Here is a 13,616-nt window from a genome sequence, read left to right as displayed (position 1 = left end):
TTTATTTTCAGGTTTTCATTGAACTGAGTCACATTAAAAAGTGCAATACAGTCAAAGGAGTCTTTGTCCTGGAAGAATTTGGTAATTAAATGTTTAATATTGGCTCCATGCCAGGTACAAGCATCACTCAAACATGACAATGGCGGAGACACTCCTTCAGAAGGGTGGGAGCAAGCATGGAGAGGTGTGCGGCCCGCAGCCAGAAGGGATGGACTTTATACATGCGCTGTGGGAAGTTTTGTGCTCAGGCTCTCCAGGATGTTTGGAGATTTCTCACTGAGATCAACATGGGGTGAGTGGGTGGTCCATCTGACTGGCAGTGGCTCTGGGTAGGATCCTCTCGGTGGTCTTTGATGTTTCAATCAGGGCATTGACTTCACAATGATAGAAACAGACACCAAGGTCAGTACTGTGCAGTGATGGTGGATCCTCCCAAAGAGTACCTCTGGTCCAATTTTTCCCTGAGTTCATGAGGAGGAACATACTAGAGTTCAAAATGGAGAAACTGCTGGGGGGTAGTTCAGAATTAAAAGCAAGAAGAATGCAGTTTTCTCCCAGTTCAGAAGAGAGTGACATGTTGTTTACACCAAATAAGCACCCCTTTTCACACATTAGTCTGTCTTGTCACCGTACGTCTTAGTCCTTTCTCTTCTACAAGTCTTGCATCAAGTTTTGTTTTATTTCAGTGACTTGCGGTTCTGGTGATGAGTGTTGCAATTCCCAATATTGCCTCTGCCTGAGATAGATGTAGTGCTGCATTTTCCCCGTGTTGTCTCTGTGCTTCAGAGTGCTGTAATGAAAGATAAGGGCTGCATTGTCCCTGTGTCTTCCTTTGTCCAGTTGAAAGAATATTGTTTGTCCTTGTAATTTGCCAGTGATCCAGGGTGTTTTAATGAAAGGGCTATGCTGTCTGTTGAGGGTATTGTTGGCTTGGAGTGTTGGAACAAATGGACAGTGTTGCATTTACCTGTTTTAGCACCCATGGCACAATTTGTTTGTAAGGGGGACAGGATGTTTCTGTAATTTTCTCTGGTTTGTCGCAGTACCTCAGGATGATCTGAAATGCAGTGTGTTATATGTTATCCCATAGCTCACTGTTAGAATCATGCAGTGAGGAAACGGGACCTTTGACCTGCTGTAGTGTGTTAATACAATGCTGTATCTCCCCAGTAGCTTCAGGCATTGCAATAAAAGGCATTTACCCAGGATTGCCCCAAGTACCACCAGCATTGCTGTTCTAGATTGGTATTGGTTTATTATTGTCACTTGTACCGAGGTACGGTGAAAAGCTCGTCTTGCATACTGTTCATGCAGATCAATTCATTACACTGAAGGTAATACAGGGTAAAAACAGGGAAAATGTTGTAACTAAGGGAGATTGTGTAATTTTCCATGTATTGTCCTATTAGGGTGAGTATTTTGTAGTGAAAGGATTGTGCTGCAGTTCCCCTGTATTGATCAAGTCCCTCAAGTGTTGCATAGGAAGGGGTGCTCTGCATTTCCCCAGTATTGTCTGTGTGACTCAGTGCCGTGAAAAGGAGTGGATATTGTTGGCAAGTGGGAGCCACGAGCCACTTGGAGGGGTAAACTTCTCCCTCTTGAGTACACCTTTTCCACAAGAGGAGGAATGGAACATTCCATTCTTAGTGCAATCCCCAGTACTAACAGGGATAGGCGGAGAATGTGTGTGCACGTGGCTGTGTCTTTTTACACGTATGGTTGCATGCGATTGTACATGCAGTAAAAGCTCTGTTAACTGGCATCCTCCCGTTACTGGCGGAGGGAGTGCACAAGCCGATGTTGGGTTAACCAGCATATTTTATGAACTGGTGCCTATCAAGTCTGGCATGTGCCAGGTAACTCAATTTTTATTGTACATTCTTGAGCCTGTGTATACTCGTGTACTAATATACATTGTCAGATCTTGTTCCATTCAGGTATCTGAGGGTGAAGCAAATCATAATTGTACTAGTCTGGCGTTGCAGAAAGGTTGCTGTAGGGGAGAGAGTCTAGCTCTCGTGATGGTAACTGCTGGTTAGGTGACATTAGAATTTGGGTGTGCAGCAGGACAGCACGAGGGAGGCTACAAGGACCTTTAGATTAATGCAGTGCAGATTCATCGGAATTGCATAAATTAGGCTTGTATTCTGACATTGCAGAAGATAGGTGATTTGATTTAGATTTGAAAGGATTTAAAGGAGTATATTACTGCTAATATAGGAATCTCAGACAAGAGAATCTGATCTTCCAATTGAGGAGAGCGATTAGAAAACATTTCTTCAGGCTAGAGTGCCAGAGTACCTAACTTTCCACCGCACAAAGAAAACACAAAGTGCCAAGTCAGCTATTAATATTGAGGTTTTAATTGGTTTCTACTCATCAAGGGATTCAAATATGAAAGGCCATGAAACAGCAGGTCAGACAGCATCTGTGGAGAACAAAACAGAGTTAACACTTCAGATCAGTGACCCTTGGTCAGAACCTGAAATGTGAATTGCTTCTTTCCACAAATATTGCCTGAAGTGCTCCATATTTCCAGCACTTTGCAGATGCTAGAAATCTGAAATAAAAGCTGGACTTGATTTCAGATTAAAAGCCATGGATTGGCATGCAGATAAGGTATCATATTGAATAGACTGAAGGGGCTGACTGGTTTACTCAGCAGTGAATCCCAGTGTATCTCTTGTAACTGTAGCAGTGAATCCCGGTGTATACTTGTGTCTGCAGCACTGAATACTTGTGCCCCCCGTGTGCGCAGCACTGAACCCCCTGCTCTGCACAATGCTGAATCCTAATTATTGGATCATAGAACATGTCTGATACAGAAAAAGCCATTCAACGTAATCTGGTGACTGGAACTGTACACAGTGCCCAAGCTGTGGCTTAACAGGTTTCATGTACAATTCTTTGCTCCCTTATTCTGTGTCTTGACTAATAAAGGAAAACATCTCGTGTACCTTATTTACCTTTGAAGATCCTCGGACTCATATGTCCTAAGATCCCTCTGTTCCTCCACACTTGCTAATATCCTCCCATTTACTGCAGATTCGCTTGCTGCAACTTGCCCAATACTTCACCCCTCACTGTTCAGGATTGGACCCCATTTGCCACTTCTCTGCCCAGCTGACCAGATCATCTCTGACTTCTTGAAGTCTAAAGCTTCCTTCCACCCACTCAACCACACAGCTAATTTGTGGATCTCTGCAGACAATTTTATCATGACTCCAACATTTCTATATACATGACAGAAATTGAGGGGCCAGTATTGATCCCCACTGGTTATAGCCTTTCAGTCACAAAATCACCTGTCTTTGCTTCCCACCACTGAACCCATTTTGGATTTAACTTGTCACTTTCTCTTGACTTCCATGGGTTTTTACTCTTTTGACCTGCCTTCTGTATGGGACCTTGTGAAGAGCCTTGCTAAATTCATGCAGACTACATCAAGCACACTAAAGACTCTTGTACTCCTTTATACAGTGCACTTGAAGCCCTGTGTGCACTGCATCGAGCCCAAGAGTTCACCCAGTATACTCAGCTCTGAATGCAAATGAACCCCTTTCTGTTTAACAATAACAGTTAGTTTTACTCTCTGCACACAGCACAGTGCTCCCCCTTATAAACACCACCAAACCCCTCTGGTTTTACCTTTGTGTACCCAGAACTCCACTCCAAAGTAACACGCCATGTGATCCTAACTGTACAGCTGTGAACACCCGAATTCCTCTTACATGCTGAGCACTGAACCCCTGTTTATACTGTATTAACGCAGCAAAGAATGCTGATGCACAGCCTTGAAACACAGCAGTGAATGTCAGTGTCCCTGTCTCAGCAGAAGCAACAGAGGTTATGTACTCTGAATGCACAAATCACAACTGTACCACATCCACACAGCATTGAATTCCCCCACCCTACTTATTCCTGAATAAATTATTAAACACTGTGCACTCAGTAATGCACAGCACTGAACCCCAGATCCAAGTATACAGGACATGTGTAAAGCACTGAGCCCACGTGCAACCAGTACTGAACGAAGGTGATTCCTTGTAAACACAGCTCTTTCTAGCATATAAACAGTTCTGAACCTATATGTACACAGCACTGAGCCTTATTTACTTTTGTAGATAGCATTGAACCACCAGTGTTTGCCCCACAGGCACAGCTTCTGGTTACGGGTTTCCTTTGGCAGATCACCATATACCGAGCGTTGAACTCCAGTGTTTCTCTGATGCCTCTATATTGGTATTGGTTCACTATTGTCACTTGTACCGAGGTACAGTGAAAAACTTGTCTTGCACCCCAATCGTACAGGTCAATTCATGACACAGTGCAGTTACATTGAGTTAGTACAGGTAAAAACAATAACAGTAGAGTAGTGCTATTCCAGAGCAGTACAGAGTACAGTGCTGAACCTCAGTGTGTGATCTAGATATGCAGCACTGAATTGCATATATCTTTACATGCAGCACCGAACCGCAATCTACCTTTGAGTACACAGCAGTGAACACCTGATCACATTGCATCAACTCGAATGCACCCCTGTGCGTACTGTACACCATTTCCTGAAACCCAACCTCGCCCTTGGGTGAGCAGCATTGAACCCCAGTGCACCCACTCTACACACAGCACTGTAACTCAGCGTACCTTCGTCTGCAGCGCACCCCAGTACATTCCCTGAAGGCACGATGCAAAAGCCAATACTGCAGGTGCTGGAAATAGTCAGCAGGAAAGGTAGCAACTTACGGTGACAGTGACAATGAGTGTACTTGAATTCAGCAAGGCTTTTCACAAGGTCCCACACGGTAGGCAGATCAATGACCTTTCACCAGAACTGAGAAAAACTCTGGACACCATTTGCATATTACTTGTGTCAATAGTTCTGTGCAAGCTGTCCCCAGGTCACGAATGCTCATTTTATGGACAGCCTTGCACGCATAATAGTTTCCTCTCTACTTTTAGAAACTGTTCTCATCAGTCTGATGTGCTTTTGATGCCATTCATTACATTAATGATGCCAGGTATGGTTAACGTATCAGGTGATTGTTGTGTATTTTCCCTCTTGGACATTATGGACAAAATTGACTTATGGACATCTGTAGGAACAGAACTGTTAGTTACCTGGAGACAGGCAGTATATTGCACTAAACCCCAACATAGCCCCTTGTTACACAGCAGTGTATCCGAAGTACAATGTGCAAGGCAGTGCATTCGTTCCTATTCACAAAACTTAAACCCCAAGCCCCATGTGTACAACGATGAATACCTGTGTAACCCAGGTAGAAATGGTGCTGTCTCTGTGTTCAGTAGTTCACTTCCTGCACATTGTACTGGTTTGGAGATAACTAGAATAAAACAGTACTGAGGCAGCACATTTCACAGCTTCTTCACGGCATAGATTATTCCAGCATATTCAATACAGTTGAGGTGGTTTCACTGTTGTGATGTGGGAAGTGCTGTCCGTAACCTGTGAGTAGAATGGAATGGATTGCAGAGCCCTTCTGGGTGATGGATGTTCAGAAGGCCATTTCACTGCCACTGCTTCTTTCTGTCACAGTTGGTGCCCTGGAGCAACACACACACTGCCAGATAACAGGTCTGAGAGAGGGTTGGTGATCATGAGTGGTTAGTGTCAGCAAAGAAGCATCCCTCAGGCGCACCATGTCCATGCTGACGATCGCGTAAATTCCTCGAACCAGCACTTCCCAAAGTCATCAATGCCTTGATAATTCAAGTGCTTGTCTAAATACTTCAACTGTTGTGAAAGTCTCTGCCTCCACCACCCTCTTCAGGGAGCACGTCCCGTATCCAAGACACTCCCCTGGTGAAAAGGTTCTTCCTTAGATTCTCCTCAATCTCTTGCCCCTTACCCAAAACGGATGCCCTCGAAAGTATGTAAAGTGCAGCAGATGTACAGACTTGATGTGTTGCATTGGCTGGGGTTGAAGGGGCTACAGCATCAGGTCTTGTTTCCATTGTTCTGCTGAATGTGTTTGAATTCCTTCTGGATTGCGATGGTCATTGTGTGTAGTCTTGCGCTCTTCTGTGCTTTCAATCAGATTCTGTGCCAGATTTGCATTCGAGAATGACACAGGACCTTGCTTGAGCCCACGTCTCGAGTATGGTACATTCAGGCACAGAAAGGAGCATGCTGTCCCTTGCGTGATGGGACTGTGAAATGACAAGTTCAGTGGGCTCGACTCAGCGGTGACTTCATTGAAACACCAGACGGTCACGTCAAGCCGTGTCAGATGCAGGGAGGGTGTTTTCCCAGCTGAGTTGAGAACCTGCAGCCAGGGACTGAGAACAAGGGGCAGACTGTTCAGGGAAGAGTTTCTGAGAGGCTACTGACTGGATTGGTCAGCGCTGGGAAGCAGGCACAACAGGGTGATTCAGACAGTGAAGGTTTCTGGAGGTGAGGGTCATACAGGGAGGCGAGGTTAGTGCAGCGAAATAACAGTGACTTTGAAGACTGGCCATGCTGTTGTGCGAGGTGCAACGATTCGCCCAGGAATCACTGGGGCTTGTTGATTTTCCCATCCACACCCAGACCTTGGTTCCTGATCCCAGCCATGTCCCGATCATAGATAATCCAATCGCAGCCCTTCATCTCTGTCCCTGGGTCACCAACCTGACAACACTCCGAAAGCAGGACATCACCCTCGCTCCCTCCTTCCTTCCCTCCCTCCAGCGCCTGCTCCCTCCCTCCCTCGGGCGCCCGCTCTCTTCCACCCTCGGGCGCCCGCTCCCTCCCTCTGTCCCTCCTTCCCTCGGGCACCCGCTCCCTCCCTCTGTCCCTCCTTCCCTCGGGCGCCCGCTCCCTCCCTCCGTCCCTCCTTCCCTCGGGTGCCCGCTCCCTCCCTCGCTCCCTCCCTCCTTCCCTCCCTCGGGTGCCGAATCCCTCCCCTCCCGGCGCCCGCTCCCTCCCTCCCTCCCTCCGGTGCCCGCTCCCTCCCTCCCTCCCTCCGGTGCCTGCTCCCTCCCTCGGGCGCCCGCTCGCTCCCTCCCTCCCTTGGGCGCCCGCTCCCCCAATACTTTGAATTTCCGGAATATTATTGGTGCTGCACTCATCCAGGCAGGAATGGTTGTACTGTATCCCAGTCTTCGTGTGTTGGGAACTTTGGGAACTTGGAGGTGACTCCTGTCCAGTGTGATAGCCAGCTTCCGATCCACTCTTGTGTTCACCGTGTTTGGGTGACGGGTCCACCAGGTAAGTTTCTGGCTGGCAGTGGTCTCTCAAGGTTATCAGTGGTAATGGATTTGACGGTTGCAGTGCTGTTGAATAACTGCACAGCAGGCAGGCACAGATTCCTGTTGTCAGAGGTATTACAGATAGAACTGAAAGCTGTGCCATCGTCGAAGAGGATTTAAATCTCGGGACTTGCAATGGGTTGAACATATTTAGGACGTAGAACAGTACAGCACAGAACAGGCCCTTCAGCCCACAATGTTGTGCTGACATAGCTAATCCCTCCTACCTACAGAATGCCCATGTCCCTCTATTTTCCTCTCATTCATGTGCCCATCCAAGCCCCTCTTAAAAGCCCCCAATGAATTTGCTTCCACCACCCTATCAGGCAACGCATTCCAGGCACCCACCACTGAGTAAAAAACATACCCCTCACATCTGTTCTGAACCTACCCCCCCCCACCCCACCTCAAATACTTGCCCTCTGGTATTGGATCGCTCAGTAATGGGAAAAAGATATTGCTTGTCCACCCTATCTATGCCCCTCATAATTTTGTACACCTCCAACAGATCACCCCTCAGCCTCCACTGCTCCAGAGAAAAGAGAAGAGCCCTCTAATCCAAGCAGCATCCTAGTAAACCTCCTCTGCACCCTCTCTAAAGCCTCGACATCCTTCCTATAGTGAAGTGACCAGAACTGCACGCAATACTCTAAATGCGGCCTAACCAGAGTTCTATAAAGATGCATCACAACTTCTTGACTCCTGTACTCAATACCTCAATGGATTTGCTCCATTGATGAATCAGGTGATGGGTGGAAACAGGGGGTGACCTTGCAGAACTCCTGCAGCAATGCCCTGGGCCAGAGACGATTGGACCTCTTGCAACCACAGCCCTTCACGCTTGGATTGATTGCAGCCAGTGGGAGCTTGTGCCCCCGGCCACATCTACCTTTGAATGGCCAACGCGCTCTCATGTCTGGAATTCACGCGTGGACCTGCGCTGTGGGCTCGTATGGTCCATGCAGAAGCCAACCTGAGCGCTGTGAGGAGACTGGTGGCACGTCAGTGCTGTGCCCACATCTTCCAACTGGCTCCTGGTGATTGAGGGTAAACTTAATGGGACGGTAAAAAGCCAGTTTGGATTCTGTGGATTGGGCCTTCCTGGGCAGTTTCCCAAATTGACAGGTAGATGCCAGCATTGCGGCTGATCTGGAACTGTCGTGGCGACTGGTTCCAGAGCACATGGCTCTGAACACTGCACCCAGCACATTGTCAGAGCCCTGACAGTAAGTGTGGAGTGAGAGATGTGCCTGCCCTTCCTGCTCTTGAGAAGGCAACAGAGAGTCCCATTCTCCAGTGCATCTGTCCTCCACGTGCCCCGTGGTGCAGGGAGTACGATATAGATCCAATGACAATGAAGGAACAGAGCTGCTGATCCCAGTGGGGAAGGGCTTTCCTTAACTTTCTCGATGGTGGAGGAAGTTTGGTCAGTGGTGTTGAAGAAGCCTTGGAGAGTTGCTGCAGTGCACATTGTATATGGTGCTCTCCGTAGCCTTGGTGCGCTGGTGTTGAAGGGAGTGAACCTTTAGAGTGATGATTGGAGTGACAGTCACGTGGGCTGGAGAAACAGTGGACGGCGGATGCTGGAATCTACATGGAAAACACGACGACGCTGGAGGAACTCAGCAGGCCGGGCAGCATCCGTGGAGAAAAGCAGGCGGTCAACATTTCAGGTCAGGACCCTTTTTGCCTCTTTTCTTCCTTTTTTCCCCCCTCTCTCCTTATCTTTGACCCATCCCCCGGTTGATCTGCTCTTCCCTCCTTCCCCACACCTGCCCATCATCTACCCTTCCCTCCCACATGTGTCTATTCAAGAGATGCAGATAGGTACCTGCATCTACCTATCACCACCCTGTGCCCACCCCGCCTCCCGTCTTCTGTCCCCCTATCACTGCTCTGCTTTTCCCTCCTATATATCGGGCTTCCCCCTTTTCCTATCTTCAGTCCTGAAGAAGGGTCCTGACCCCGAAACATTGACCGCCTGCTTTTCTCCACGGACGCTGCCCGGCCTGCTGAGTCCCTCCAGCATCATTGCGTTTTTCATCAGCCAAGCGGGCCGCTTCATCCCGGATGGTGTCAAACTTCTTGCCTATTGTAACTGACATCCAGGCAAGTGGAAAATGTACATTTTTGCTCTCTTTGCCTTGTGAATGATGGAATAGCTTTGGGATTTGGAAAGATACTGAGCCTTTTAACCGATAGTGCTTGTTTGACTGGCGCAGTTCAGTCCCTGGTGCTTTGCACCCAGTTTGATGTTGCTGCTGGGCTGGGCAGCAGCAGTGAGACTCTCTCATGTGACGCAGGGGTTACTCGCTGCATTACCTGATTGTTGCCTCAGTCTTGGAGGACGTGGCCTCTTTCATATCCTGAGGAGTTGTGAATGGAGTGAAACGCCATGCGTACGTCAGTGAACATCCTCACCTGCGACCTGGAAGGAAGGTCATTAGAACATGGAACACTACAGCACAGTACAGGCCCTTTGGCCCACAATGTTGTGCTGACGTTTTATCCTGCTCTAAGATCTAAATAACCCTTCCCTCCCACATAGCTCCTCATTTCTCTATCATTCATGTGTCTATCTAAGAGTCTCTTACATGTCCCTAATGTATCTGCCCCCACAACCTCCACCAGCAGTGCGTTCCACGCACCCACCACTCTCTGTGTAAAAATAACATCTCTGACATCCCCCTTATACCTTCCTCCAATCACTTTAAAATGATGTCCCCTCGTGTTAGCCATTGTCACCCTGGGAAAAAGTCTCTGACTGTCCACTCGATCTATGCCTCTTATCATCTTGTACACCTCTATCAAGTCACCTCTCATCCTCCTCCTCTCCAAAGAGAAAAGCCCCAGCTCACTCAACCTATAAGACGTGCTCTCCAATCCAGGCAGCATCCTGGTAAATTCCCTCTGTGCCCTCTCTCAAGCTTCCACATTCTTTCTACAATGAGGCGACCAGAACTGAACACAACTGAGGTAGCCGCCGAAGCTGGTTGGGTCTGGTTCTGCTCTGAGGAATTCCCGCAGCAAAAGCGGAAGACGTTGGAGGTTCCCAGCAGGGTCCAGCCAGCATCCGCGGGGGTGTTGGGGGTGGGGGGGAACAGGCAAAAGGTAATGTTTCAGGTCGTGGAGCCTTCACCAGAACAGGAAAAGTGAGGAAATGAAGTGTGTGTTGTAAGCCTTGGAGGAGGAGGAGAAGATGTGAGGAGAACACAGAGAGGGTCCGGGAGAGGGTGGACACAAGGGATCCAGTTGGTGTCATTTAAGGGAGAGTGGTGAATACTTGTTCATAACAGCTGATCTCTCTGGAGGGCAGTAATGAAAGGGAGATGAATGTGGGAGTAGCCAGTTCTGACACACAATTGTTGAATTCAGTGTTGTATCCAGAGCGACACAACGAGTCAGATGCACGATGAGGTGCTGCTCCTCGAGCTTACGTTGCACTTTGGAATAGTAAGGACGGTGTCAGTCTCCACCCACTTACCCACTCCTCTCCACACACTGCAGCCCAGAGATGCACCTGTTCTGTCGCTTCAGTTCCAGCGAAGGGGCATTGACCTGAAGCTCTGACTCTATTACTCTCTCTGCAGGTGTCGCCTGCCCTGCTGAGCATTTCCAGCAACCTCAGATCTTTATTTCAGGTTTCCAGAGTCTGCGGTGATGTGCAAGGGCATGCGTGAACCAGAGGGGTTTTTGGGACAGAGGTGGTTTCACGGGTGCTGTCACTGGAGATTTGTCTTTATTCTTGATTTGTTTCAATGATTATAAATTCCCCAGTTGCTGTGGTGGGTTGTAAACTTCCACATTCAGTCCTCTGGATTACTAGCTGAGTAAAATAACTACAGTGCCATCTTCTGTTGTGTATCACTGTCTTTACTAAATGCAGTGCATAAGGAGGTAGTGGAATATATCTGTGCATATTTGTACATGCTCAATATTCAGAGGTATGTCTGTCCGTGCACCTGCTTGTATGTATGTTTCTGTTTGTGATTCTGTGTGTGAGGGAGAAACCATGTGTGAGAGGAACTGTGTGTGACAGAGAGAGAGAAACTGTCAGAGAAACTGTGTGTCAGAGGGAGAGAAACTGTGTGTCAGAGAGACTGTGAGAGAGAGAGAGCGTAAGAAACTGTCAGAGAGAAACTGTGTGTGTGAGAGAAACATGCATACAAGAGTGTGTGGACACCTGCGTGTGAGACAGGGTGGGTGTGTGTGAGTGTACACGTGTGAGAGGCAGTGTGTCTGGCTGTGTACACGCAATCTCCATTTGCAATGCATTTCATGCTTTGTTCCTGGGTTAAACTCTCAGTTTTGTCTCTTGCTCGTCCGGTTTCAGTTCCACAAACTAACGAAGTGGTGACTCACAAGTACAAGACCCCAATGGTGAGTAAGCTCTTTATCACTCAGTGTTACTGATCCTGTATCTATCCTGCTGTTCCTTCCCACCCACCCATTAAGTGTATCCAAAGCTGGAACACAGTGCTGCAAAGCAGGAGTTGGTGTAATGCTCCACTCCTCAGTTGTTTGTTTTGCAGGTCCCCCTGTATTATTTGGGATCAGAGATGTAGTAGAATTGAAAGTACAGTACAATCCATTCAGCATGGGTTTCAAAAGGGAAGTCCAGCCAATTGCATTGTAAAACGTAATAAACAAAGTCATGGGCATCATGATTAACATATTTCAGCCGGAGTTTTTATGAAACACTTAACAGATTCATGACTAAATTCAGGGCTCGTGGAGTTGGCACAGACTGTGGAATAGAATGCATGCTGCCCACAGAACTGCAAACAAGGTCAAGGTCAAAGAGTGCCACTCAAATTGTCACTGATCGGGGTGGTTTTGTTTACTGGGATTAGTGCTGGATCATCCGCATAAAAGTGGCTCAGAGCTGGGAAACCAGGCAGCTCAACTTGTGGATGGCACCAAATGAGGGGCGTGGCGGTGTTTAAAATGATGAGTGCTGTTCCAGTGAAGAGCAACGTGAAACCTGTAAAATGGGCGTGCATTTGGGAAATGAATCTCAATGTATGGACGTCAGGTTTGGAATAAATACGTCGGAAACCACATAATGCTGGTATCATGAAAGTCTAAACTGTTCAGAGGAACAAATGAGTTAGGGTAGGGTAGCTGTGGAAATGGCAGTCCCGACACACTGGTTGTCACTGAAGATTTAGTGTTGGATGGGGCGGGGTGGGGGGGGGGGGGAGACTCGCGGTGTTGTGATTTTATTGTGGCCTTTTCTCAGAGTGCTCCTGCTGGCCGGAGCAGGCTGGTCTCTGGCGGCTTCAATCACCCACCCCCCTGCCCTTGTCTTGTTGCAGGCCCATGAGATCTGTTACTCTGTGCTCTGTCTGTTCTCCTACATGGCCGCAGCAAGAGGGAAAGAGATGGAGAGCAAGAACAAGGTCACCCCGGCGCGGTAAGATACCAGCTCGTCAGGCAACCCCAACCCCTGCCCACCACTCGCCAACTCCTGATGCTCAACTGTGGCTGGGTTCACGGCAGGTGACTGCTGCTTGACTTGTGCTTGCTCCCAAACTGCCTCATTGGCTCGCAGCTTGCCCAGTTTAGGAGGACCTCATTTAAGTACCCATGCTAAATGTAAGTACACGCCAGCTTTTGCATTGCAATAATGAACTCTGGGGACAACCTGCAATATTAGTTCCACACTGGTTTCAGAACCTGCACTGGATTCATTGCAAACCTACCCATCGGCGACCATTCCTGCACTGGATTCACTGCAAACCTACCTGTCGAGCTTCTGCACTGGATTCACTGCAAAACTGTGCGTCAAGCTCCACCCCTGCATTGTATCCGCTGCAAACCTACCCGTTGAAGGCCACTCCTACACTGGATTCACTACAAATGTACCCCCATCGAGGACCACTCTTACACTGGATTCACCGAAAACCTACCCATCGAGGACCACTCCTGCACTAGATTCACCGAAAACCTACCCATCGAGGACCACTCCTGCACTGGATTCACCGAAAACCTACCCATCGAGGACCACTCCTGCACTGGATTCACCGAAAACCTACCCATTGAGGACCACTCCTGCACTGGATTCACTGCAAACCTGCCCATCGAGGGCCACTCCTGCACTGGATTCACTGCAAACCTACCCTTGGAAGGCCACTCCTTCACTGGATTCACTGCTTATTCACCCATTGAAGATGTTCTGTGCAGACATCACTGGATATTTACCCACTGGGGGCCACTTCTGCACAGAAGCCACTCCATATTCTCCCACTAAGGACTACACTGGATTTGTATTGACTTTACACATTCAGGATTTACTCAGTCATCCACCGAGCACTTAGGCACTGGATTCGCAACACTTCAGCAGACTTCTGCACTGGATTCACTGC

General features: G+C 48.3%; 1 protein-coding gene across 27 annotated transcripts in view; it reads left to right on the top strand.

Moving 5' to 3' along the window:
* Positions 1-13,285, top strand: part of madd (MAP-kinase activating death domain) — a 160,057-nt gene extending 146,772 nt beyond the window's left edge. For 25 of the 27 annotated variants that reach the window (XM_052028954.1, XM_052028941.1, XM_052028965.1 and 22 more), the window contains 3 exons: positions 12-81; positions 11,582-11,628; positions 12,567-13,285. In XM_052028954.1, the coding sequence (XP_051884914.1) occupies positions 12-81; positions 11,582-11,628; positions 12,567-12,668 (219 nt within the window). In that variant the 3' untranslated portion in view covers positions 12,669-13,285. Of the gene's footprint in view, positions 1-11; positions 82-114; positions 485-11,581; positions 11,629-12,566 lie in introns of those variants that run through there. The other 2 variants (XM_052028966.1, XM_052028948.1) reach the window with 2 other exon arrangements.
* The last annotated feature ends 331 nt before the right edge of the window (positions 13,286-13,616 follow it).

Source organism: Pristis pectinata, chromosome 14, assembly GCF_009764475.1.
Source record: "Pristis pectinata isolate sPriPec2 chromosome 14, sPriPec2.1.pri, whole genome shotgun sequence".
Lineage (NCBI taxonomy): Eukaryota > Metazoa > Chordata > Chondrichthyes > Rhinopristiformes > Pristidae > Pristis > Pristis pectinata.
The sequence above is the reverse complement of the archived record's forward strand: the minus strand, read 5'-3'. Positions and strand labels throughout refer to the sequence as shown.